Raw genomic sequence first — 11,611 nt, 5'->3', positions numbered from 1 at the left:
AGACATCTAATTGAGGCATGTGTTCTTTTTGTACATGTATGTCTAAGCACTTGAAGACCTTCTGTAGAGACCACAGTAACTTTAGCTGTACAATGTTCCAGTGACACAAGCAGTAGAATGGCAAGAACATTTCTGTTGGTGCTGAATATTCATGTCTTTTTTTTATTCTGGATTTTCAGTATGCTTTTCAATTTTTTTATATGAGCTGTGTATGCACTACAGTTGTACGTATTAACGTATCATGTTTATCTCATGAAAAAGTGCAAATAAACTCCCTTCAACCTCATGACTGCATGTATCATTGAATAAAATGCAACATAGAATATTTATATACATGCTTATAATATTTACCAAATACACTTTATAATTATGTTATTAAATAACTATAATTCATTAGTAGTAAGTTAAGTTATTTCAGTCATTTTAATATATTTCTTTTACAGTTTTTTCAACTGCTTACACACAAAATCTTTACTTGTCACACAATTTCTGAAACCTGACACTCTTAACACCAGAACCACCACACCAAATCTGCAAAACTACTAATTCTCGGCCTTTGACTCAGTTTTCAATTTCATAAAACACTTTTTTTTGCAAAACACAACACACAATTCTCTATGTAACACACAAAAACCTAACAGGAAGTATCTTGATTTCCTTTTTCAAACACAACCAAACGAAATGCCAAACATTCACCAGTGCCTCACACACTAACTCCTCACATTTGCTTTACTTAACAGCAACCAATCATGGCTTTAGAATAGGCCTGAATACACAACTACACATGGTTGATGTATTTCTTTTCTTTTGTACTGTGTAACACGGTATTCACAACCACAAATGCTTAGAGTAAAGAAAAAAAGTTTGGTTTCAATCTTGCTTTTCAACATTTTTCAATATCTCTCTCTGCCAATTACTTTCAATCTTGTACAGAGGAGCTCATAAAAGAAGAGCTTTAGGTTTGGAATAACTGTGTATATGATAGATCCAAAAATATAATATGGCAAAGGTGTTTGCAACGTAAGACATATGTTTGCTTTTGAGACTTTTTTGTGATATTTTGAATGCAGAGCTGCATTTTGCTAGAGATGGGAGGCATTTTGCATTTTGTGTGTGCAATTCTTTGATTTGTGTGTAAAGTTTTGAAAAAAAGAAGCAAAGGTTTGAAAATGTGTGTAAGCTGTTGAAAAGCTGTAATACATTAATATATTATTTTAATATATATTATATAATGTTTTAATTACTAAGTGTATGTGTGTGTGTGTGTGTGTGTGTGTATATATACAGTATATATATATATATATATATATATATATATATATTTCAATCACTTTAAACTTTTGCTTCTTTGAATAATTTTAAAGAAAATAAAAATCTAATTTATAGGGTATATTATAATAGCTTTTTAATGTATTTTTATTTTAAATGTTTATGTGTTTTTTTTATCGTGCCTCTTCAATCACTTTGACCTTATTTCTAAAATGTTTCAAGCTTAAAATTGCCTAGAAATGTGTTTATTTTGAGCTTTTCTCCTACCTATTATGTGCAGGATTTGTCAATCCTGTTGTCGTTATCACTGCAGCATATTTTTTTGGGACAAATACAGAAATAATATTAGTAAAGCTACAGTGTTTTCCGTTTATAATTTAAAAACGGAAACACACGGGACACAAACTGATAATAACTGTTATTCAGGTCTTCACAAAGAAATGCGTTTATAATGAGGGGCGGTGCGCATGCGCAGAGAAGGCCAGTTTGTTGCAGGAGCGCGTGGCGCTATTTGCCCGTAACTAGGCAGCAGCGCATATCTGGCAACCCACAGGAGAGCAGCGGATTGCATTCTGTCAGTGTAATCTCAACATTGGAAAGGACGCAGTCAAAATACAGTGAGTAGAATATTGTTAACATATTATAATTCATCGGTATTCTTAATAATGTAGGACATTAAATAGGCGATGTGGCCTCTTTTGTGTGTGTATTATGTGTTTATGGCTCGAGCGTGTCTGGTGTTGCTCATATACGGCGGCGGGGCCTGCAGAACTGTCACAATAATGGACCGTTTGTTCAGCGGACTCACATGTATTACATAGCACTGCAGGCTCCAGTGGGATGTTTTATAGAGCAAAACGCAATATTTATGTGCACATTTTGGCGTAAAGATAAAAAAGAGCCATATCAGTGATAAACAGCGCGTTAAAGGGCCTGTGTGACTTCCATCATGTAAGATACTGTAATATAGTTTAAGACGTCGTTTGCAGAAAATGATAAATAAACATGAAACTAATGCATATGTTTGTAATAATAACGAATATTACTGACATGACATAGTAAAACGCGCATAGTTTATCCAACTGAGGTAAAACAAGCAGGTGACCTGTCAATCTCTGCTGCATTTCTTCAGACGCAGCATAATACAATAGGCACCATTTTTTAATTATTATTAGGAGAAATACCATTTGTAGAGTGCCAATAGTCGTTTTCAACCAGTTTTTGTCTTTTACTGATTCTTGAGGTGTGAGGGGGGAAAAATACAGTACCTGTCATTCGTTTAAAATAGCAACTTTAATTGATTATGATCTGAGAATTACAATATTACATTGTATTGGTTTTATTAACTGCTCATTATATTTAAACGATTATATTATAAAATTATAAAACCACCTGTTCTCTGACTATAACTTAATATTATATGATTGACGATTAATAAGCGTATGATTAAAGTGCTGTATGTAACAAATGTACAGTAGCCTATATTTAAAATAAACGTTATTATTATTATTATTATTATAAGAAGGGGTTAATATAAATGCCTCCTTTATAAATACGTTTTCAAAGTTTTACCTCAAATTAAGCACATTAAGATATTTAGGAAAACATATATAATCAGGTCATATCATATTAATCATATGATATTTTATGTATCACACCATTAAATATCATATGATGTTATAAACCGTTATGCCACACACAAATTAGTATTTCTAAAATACACAAACAAATATGTAATTCTAAAAAAAATTTTACATTTGAAATAATATACTATTATCTTGCAAAAGCAGAAAAAAATGTTCAACCCTGTTGACAATTCAATCCATGGAGCTGAAACCATTTTTTTTAGTTTTTTTTGTCCCAGTACTCAAGAATCAGAGCTTTACAGACTTCACGCAGTGACATGCACATATATTGTGTCTCTGTAGAAGATGTGTGTGTGTTTTACAGATCTGTCTGCTGGGCGCACCAGATGTGCATGGTTAACAACATCTCAGAAACACTTTAATCTGGATGGATTATCTTTGAAGGATTGAAATTTATAGTGTGATTGCAATTTTACTCTGCAGTAGGGATGCACGATATATCGGCCACCATATCGGTATCGGCCCATATCGGCTCATTTTTTCTGTTATCGGTATCGGCCTGATAAGAAAATTTGGCCGATATCTTAAAGCCGATAAATAATGCATTATTTCCTTCAGAGACACTTCAGATGCGCGCTGTTCGTTTGCAGCCTTTTGTGCAATTGTACATTGTAATATTGTGTTTATTTGATGTATATCTGATTTATCTCATATAGAATGCGTTTGGTTAAGTTAAAAAGAGCGCTTCAGTTTACCGGTGATCATCTTTAGCTCAGCACACGCAGCCCAAACAGCAGTGCACAACATTAATAACTATGATTGGGAATGTCATGTATATAACATTCTAATGAGAACATTATTATAATAAAACGTTGTGAATTCTTTGGGTTTAGTTGCCGTGTTTCAGCGCGTTGTTATGGGAAGAGCGCATCCACAACAGGATCACACATTCTGACTATAGCACGCAATAACTGCATAATTTTGTACATATATAAGTTGTAATATTATGTTTATGTTGTATTAATATTAATCTCAGGATGCATTTCCTTGAGTTAAATAAGCTGCCAGCAAAACGCTTCAGTTTACCATGTTCATTCAGCTCTTCAGCTTCAGCACGCGCAGCTCAACGGCTGCTATTTAAAACAGTGGTATTAATTTGTTACTTTTTCAAAATCATCGATACATTATTAATAACAACAACCACTTGTATTGTTCTCTTATTATTTTCATCAACAATATGGTTTAGTAATTAAAATCATTTAATTATTGTCCGTGCAGAGGCTATTCCGTTTTATTGATCTATGGCGCATTCATTTTGATTCTTTACACGTGTAATGATGTCCAGTGACTTGTTTGCATTATTTATGCATAATTTTATTTATTTGTAAGACTTTTTTATGACTAAATTTGGTAATGGGAGAGTAAAAATATTTTTAAAACGTACACCGTTCAAACTAGGCTGCTTATGTTGAAGTGTTTGGGATGTGGCTTTTAATGATGAGACCTTTTTTGTAATCAGGCTCTCAAAAAGTATATAACAATTTGGATATAGATTTATCGGCCAACATATCGGTTATCGGCTTTCAAAAATAAAGAATAATCGGTTATCGGTATCGGCCAAAATTTTCATATCGGTGCATCCCTACTCTGCAGTGATAACTGAAGAACAGAACTGAATAACACTTCTGATTAACCAAATAGAAACACATTTTTTCCAGACACAGTGACATATTCAAAGAATGTGTACGATACCATCTTTACCTGCTATCCTGTTGTCAACAATAAATTGTAAATAATATATATATATATATATATATACAGTATATATATATTTATGTAGTCACAGATGCCGTAAGATTTCAGAGTATTACAATGAAGCGCATTATGTACACAGTGACTTTGTTCTTTTTTTTCTTTGTAGGAGATGGCAGTGAATGTATACTCCACATCAGTAACAATTGAGAACCTGAGCCGACATGACATGTTGGCATGGGTGAACGACTCCCTTCAGCTCACCTACACCAAAATAGAACAATTATGTTCAGGTGGGTCATACTGCCTTATTTCTCAAAGTGTTTCTGTCTTTTATATCATGAATGGCACTAGCATACTCCTATTTCTGCTCCACTATAGATTATATAACACTGCTGTTAATTTCACAATAAAAAGGCTTTTACTTTGCCTTTGATCATATATGCTGAGTGTTTGTATCTCTTCCAGTGTAATCAGTCAAATTAAAGCATTTACTTTGCACTCGACACTAATAAGGTTAACCAATCACTTGCATGCATGTTGATCAAAGACGTTTTTCTTTATTGTTTTTCATTCATGCAATGAATGAGCTTTATTGACCCATGTTCTCTTTTGCTCTTTGTCCTCAGGGGCGTCTTATTGTCAGTTCATGGACATGTTGTTCCCAGGGTGTATTCTTTTAAAGAAAGTGAAATTTCAAGCAAAGCTGGAACACGAGTTTATACATAACTTCAAAGTACTCCAGGCAGCTTTCAAGAGGATGAACGTTGATAAAGTTAGTTGGTCCTTTGGTGTATTTGCTTCTATGTTCATCTCACAGTTTTATTATAAATTTGTCTTTCACTTTTTTTTTTTTTACTTTACATTTTCAGCTTTTACTCTTTACTCATTTAGAAAGTGTAAACGAAAGCTTTCAGCTCATTTGTTAAAAAGTATAATCTACAATGACAATTGATTTTATTGAAGGCATGTTTATTAATATAGCATGTTTCATACACAATGGTCATTCAAAATGCTTTACAGAAATGTGATTATTACTAATCACAAATTCAATGAAAAGTAAAAAAAAAAAAAAAAACAAGTAAGAAATTATTTATTTAAAAGCTACTACCAAGGAAAGAACAATACTGAATACTGAATGCATAACAATACAGAAATAAAATTATACTGTCACACAATATTGTAGAGACAATGACATTGAAGGTAAAAGTTCCAAAAAAAGACTTAATAATATCAACAGTTTGATCCAAACATAAACAGGCAAGTAACACAACCATAACACGGACGACACCAGACAGGCAACTGAACTAAACAGGGAGTATAAATAAGAAGGAACTAATGAGGTAATTAATGAGGACACAGGAAAAGATAATGATAATCAAATAGAAAGAGAAACTAGGTCAACTAAGGAGACTGAACCAAAACACAACAAAGCAAAACTGTCACATATACAGTGCAATGAGTAAGGTCGAAGAAAAAAAGTTACTGCATTTTTGCTTGTAATTTTAAAATATAACTTATGTTTTGAACAAAAAAAAAAAGCAACCGGTAAGTATGAAAGTTAATGTATAATATGTCATTATTAATTAGGTTATAACAGTGTTTTTTGAACATTCATTTTTATGATCCATCCATTTACCATAGTATGAAGCTAATTAATATTCAATATAACAGACATCTCTAATAAAAATGAGAAGGAACTTTCATCAATATCAAACATCAGGCCTAGGTACACTCTTAAAAATAAAGATGCTTCACGATGCCATAGAAGAACCTTTTTGTCTAAATGGTTCCATAAAGAACCTTTAACATCTGAATAACCTTTCTGTTTCACAAAAGGTTCTTTGTGGCGAAAGAAGGTTCTTCAGATTATAAAAAGGTAAGAATGAGATGGTTCTTTAAAGAACCTTTGACTGAATGGTTCTTTGTGGAACCAAAAATGGTTCTTCTATGGCATCGCTTGAAGAACCTTTTGAAGCACCTTTATTTTTAAGAGTGTATTGCTTAACAGATCATTAGTTAAATAGTTATTAAAGTTTGACTTATACAGTATATTGATGTAGTATGCATTATACAGTATGTTTGTATATTTTTGTTTGTCAAATAATCAACCAGTCAGGGTGCTGGTTTTTGGTGTCGTTTGTCAGGTTATCTGAAAATATGACTTGAGACAAGGTGTCTAATGTTCTTTGTCAAATATGCGTTTGTGTTCTGTAAATTTCCTAGGATATGAGAAAAGATTTTAGCATAAAAATTACACCTCTAGCTTACAACTTAGTGTTATATTGATCTAATGATTTGTTTTCCTTTTGTTATCCAGATAATTCCTGTGGAAAAATTAGTGAAAGGAAAATTCCAGGACAACTTTGAATTCGTCCAGTGGTTTAAAAAATTCTTTGATGCCAATTATGACGGAAAAGAGTATGATCCCATTCAAGCTAGACAGGGCCAAGATGTGGCGCCTCCACCAAATCCAGGTGAACACTTTTCCCACAAACCCAAGAGAACTAGTCCCTCAGGTAACCTCGAGATTCTGCCGCCCCTTTGCTGCATTGATTGCTGAGCTTCTACTGATTGACAGCGTGCTCTGCAAAGCAGCTGGTTGTGCACGGGCCTCAGAATGATTTACTCCATGCCCAAGCTTTCATGAATGAGAAAACAATGAATTCAGCATTAAAACAGCTCTGTGTTGCTCTGTTAGTGCAGTACTAACAAACAGTTTTCCAAAATCAGTTCCGCAGTGTTCTCTCAAAGGGTCATTGCTTGCTTAGTGTCACTTCGGTCAGTCCTATTCAACCCTCAGTTCCTTCAAATTCTTTATTGGTCATTTTAAAGTTATCGTCACCTGAAATAAGTTACAAAAAAACATGCCTTTTATTTTAACCCTCTATTGCATGACATATAAAAGCAATTTTAAACATGAGTGAGTCAGTTTGCTTGCATAAAAATGGACCTCATACTAAAATCAAAAACAAAACAAAAAGAAATGGGAGGCAGCGCTATGTGGTGATAGAAAGAAATAAGTTCATAAAAATAAAACAAAAAAAGTAGAAAAAAATAGAACAAAAATAAAACACTGTTATATTACAGGAACTCTTAGAACTGGCTTCTAATAGTTTCTAATGATTAATTTAGCTATTTAAACACTAATGTAAATTCTAAAAAATAAAATGTTATGTAAAAAAAATTTTGTTAAAGCAAAAAAGACACTACTGTTCAAAAGTTTGGGGTCAGTAAAAATACCTTTATTTTTATACATAATACTTAACATTTATAAATATGAAATGTTTCTAAACAGCATATTATAATGATTTCTGAAGGATCATGTGACACTAAAGACTGGAGTAATGGCAGCTGAAATTCAGTTTTGCCATAACTGGAATAATTTACATTTTTAAATATATTAAAATAGAAAACAGTTATTTTAAAGCCTTAGGTGGGAACTTTTGATCATTAGTGTACAAATTATTTATGAACTCTTTTAAAATGAATTTTATTCACTAATAAATGTAAATCGTATTTTTTATAGGTGAAAAAAATGCTTTTTGAGGCAGAGCATAATGTTGAGCACAAGGATGTAGTGCTACCAAAAAACTACTTTAAATTATTTTTTTTTTATTTAAAGTCATCCCTTCATTAACAACCCTTTATTGACATCTTTTGTGCTTAAAAAGTGATGAAAAAGGGTTACACTGAGGCAAAATTGCACAATAGAGGGTTAACAGCCAAGTACTGGAAACATAGAATCCCCAGAGAGGTACAAAAGTGGTGTCCTAATTTGCTGACAATTGACTGCTTTTGTGATCGTTGGGGTGGATTGGGAATGTGACCTCCATTTAGTTTGTAGTCACATCTCGTCATACTTGCCTGACTTTGGTTAAACCTGCCAGATATAAAGTGGATAATAGGCTTTTGGAACAGTTAATGTTTGATCACACACAGGCTTAACCAAAGTAATGGGGTAACAAGCAGCCCATGCTGTAGCTTGTTAAAGGCTGATCTTACTGAACCTCTTCTGAAGCTCATTTTAGTGAATCATTAGCTCTGTTCAAAAACCTAGTGAGCTGCCACCTTAGACTGCATTTAAAGGAATAGTTCACCCAAACGTGAAAGTTTGCTGAAAACGTACTTATCCTCAGGCCATTTAAGATGTAGAGGAGTTTGTTTCTTCAACAGAATTTTAGCATTACTTTAAATTTAGAAATTTAGTATTACATCACAGGCTCACCAACGGATCCTCTGCAGTGAATGGGTACCATCAGAATGAGGGTCCAAACAGCTGATAAAAACATCAGTGCACAACTTCATTCCAAAAATGTATATCTTGTGAAATGTTTGTAGTAAACAAATTCATAATTAAGATGTTTTTAACTTCAAACCATTGCTTTCGGCTAGGTCCTCTATCCATAATATTGCTTTCTCCAGTGAAAAAGTTGTCTCGTCTGAATCAGGAGAGAAATGTGCACAAGCTTAGTTTACAAGCAAAAACAGTCCTAAACAGTTTTATACAAATACTGTATGTCAGTGGATTTTAATGTGAGAGGACAACAGGGGAATGGCTTTTTCAGAGGAGGAAGCATTATTAAATTTCTCCAAATCTGTTCCGACCATGTATTGCATGAGGGTGAAGTTTTCATTTTTGGGTGAATTATTTCTTTAAAGGCATCATAAGCTCACTCTTGAGGATGGTCAAAAGATTGGGCAGCAAAATTATCTTATGCAATTCTGGCCAAAACTAGGTATTGTATGTTTATATGCTGTATATGTGAAGGCAATTCCAAAATACAATTTAGTAAGCTTCCTAAAAATATAAAAATAACTGTTCGCAGGCAGAATTCAGAATTGACTGTTATTTGAGCTCTCATGAAGAGTTCTGTTTGTGGGATGTTTCAGATCAGTCACTTACAGTATGAGGGGCCATTTTGGCCCACTATGGTATGGAACAGAGCTTAATGTGTTTAAAGAAGCTGATAGAAATGACAAAAACCTAAAATTGCATGGATTAGTTTGTACATTTACTGAACAGATCCCATTTATTGTAACTAAATGCAAAACATCTCCAATTTCAGGGCCTCAGAGAACATCGCCAACAGTACCTAAAAACATGCCCACACCACAGAGGGTGACCACCACCATAAGGAAGAACCCCACACATGCCCGAAATGGGGGAAGTGATGCTGAAATCATGGAGCTTAATCAACAGGTAGAGTCCCCGGGAGGGTAAGGAAGACTTACTCTACCTTGGAATACTTTCGATTGGAGATTGTAGAGAAATTGAATATAAAGAAAGTGTTGTCAGATTTTGCATTTGTCATTTTTATCTTTCTTTTCTCCCATTTTCCTCAGATCATTCCTTATCTTCTATCCCACATATTTAAATAATTGCATTTTATTTGATATTCTTCTATGTCTGGATGTAGATTGTCTTATCATAATAGGCATATTGACTTTTTCCCAGTAAGGAATGGTCATGTTCTTATGAGTAGTATCTTACAATTTGTTCTTTGTCTTTTGCTTTGTTTTTTTGAAGTTAATGGATCTGAAGTTAACCGTAGATGGTCTGGAGAAGGAGAGAGATTTCTACTTCAGCAAACTTCGAGACATTGAACTGGTCTGTCAAGAAAATGAGACTGAAAACCACCCCATTATCAGTAGAATAATTGACATTCTGTATGCCACAGAGGTACTGCCAATTACTTTTTATATCCGTTTTGATAATTATTTGACTGATATATCTGTCAGGTTGATTCATAATTGCGATATCAATTTGTATCCACTGTTGACCGTGTTCAAGTGACCATTGTTCTGTGAATTTTTGCACGAAATCCAAGTGGATTAACTTTCATACTTACCGGTTGCTTTTTTTTTTGTTCAAAACATAAGTTATATTTTAAAACTTTTTTTCTTTGACCTTACTCATTGCACTGTATATGTGACAGTTTTGCTTTGTTGTGTTTTGGTTCAGTCTCCTTAGTTGACCTAGTTTCTCTTTCTATTTGATTATCATTATCTTTTCCTGTGTCCTCATTAATTACCTCATTAGACCAACAGAAATTTGCTTGCTTTTTTTAAAGTGACTTCTGTGTGAGTTGTGCTTCATATGTCGCAACACTACTGACAATAGATAATTGATCCCTTTTTTGTCTGTGAAATTTTCTAAATTTGGAGATGGAAATACCAGAGTTAAAATTTCCCATTTTAGATTTCAGAGTGTGCCTGATGGCATTAGAAGAGTTCTAATGCCAGTTATGGTTAAAACACTTGAAAACAGCTGTCAATTATTACATTATAATCTTAATTTTGTAGTATGGTCATTAGTCACCACCATCTTGGAAGTCAAATTTTGAGCACCATTCAAGTTCTAAGCTGTCTGAATTGCAGCAAAATCTACTGATAATTCTATATGAATAAATGTGAAAAATGGCAAGCTGAGGCCTCAGAATCAGAATCAATTATTTGAAATGGACATGAAATGACTCTAGTCCTAATGCTATTGTCAGTGCTGGGTAGATTACTTACAAATTGTAGTCAGTTACTAATTACAGATGACATGATAAAATTTATCATGAATTACATGATAAATCGTGGCACTCTGAAAGAGCAGCCCATAGATGGAAATAGCGCAACCCCAAAACGCTATGTCTTGAGAAGTCATCAAGTCAATCTACGGCTATAATGCTGGAGTGGCTAGCAGTAAATCTGTAGCTGAGGGAGCAAAGATCCAGCTCTCAATCGAGAGGGAGGTCAACCTACAGCATGTTCCAGTGGTGGAACAGCTAGCAGTTATTTAGCTGAGGGAGCAACACATCCAGTTCTCAATTCGAGAAGGGGGCTCGACCTGCATCAGGTTCCAAAGCTGGAACAGCTAGCAATAATTTACTTAGCTGTGGGAGCAACACACCTAGTTCTCAGTCGAGAAGGGGGCTCGACCTACAGCATGTTCCAATGCTGGAACGGCTAGCAGTAGTTTACCTTGGCTGAGGGAGCACAAACCCAGCTCTCAA

At 34.0% G+C, this 11,611-nt stretch overlaps 1 protein-coding gene across 3 annotated transcripts in view; it reads left to right on the top strand.

The window, feature by feature from the left end:
- Positions 1 to 1,805: 1,805 nt before the first annotated feature.
- mapre3a (microtubule-associated protein, RP/EB family, member 3a) overlaps positions 1,806 to 11,611 on the top strand; it is a 13,202-nt gene continuing 3,396 nt past the window's right edge. Inside the window, exons 1-7 of one of the 3 annotated variants that reach the window (XM_016284830.1) lie at positions 1,806 to 1,886; positions 4,574 to 4,643; positions 4,777 to 4,900; positions 5,237 to 5,382; positions 6,928 to 7,084; positions 9,677 to 9,810; positions 10,138 to 10,290. In XM_016284830.1, coding sequence (XP_016140316.1) covers positions 4,780 to 4,900; positions 5,237 to 5,382; positions 6,928 to 7,084; positions 9,677 to 9,810; positions 10,138 to 10,290 — 711 coding nt within the window. In that variant the 5' untranslated portion in view covers positions 1,806 to 1,886; positions 4,574 to 4,643; positions 4,777 to 4,779. Of the gene's footprint in view, positions 1,887 to 4,573; positions 4,644 to 4,776; positions 4,901 to 5,236; positions 5,383 to 6,927; positions 7,127 to 9,676; positions 9,811 to 10,137; positions 10,291 to 11,611 lie in introns of all 3 variants that reach the window. The other 2 variants (XM_016284828.1, XM_016284829.1) reach the window with 2 other exon arrangements.

This window comes from Sinocyclocheilus grahami, unplaced genomic scaffold (assembly GCF_001515645.1).
Source record: "Sinocyclocheilus grahami isolate Dianchi unplaced genomic scaffold, SAMN03320097.WGS_v1.1 scaffold189.1, whole genome shotgun sequence".
NCBI lineage: Eukaryota > Metazoa > Chordata > Actinopteri > Cypriniformes > Cyprinidae > Sinocyclocheilus > Sinocyclocheilus grahami.
The sequence above is the reverse complement of the archived record's forward strand: the minus strand, read 5'-3'. Positions and strand labels throughout refer to the sequence as shown.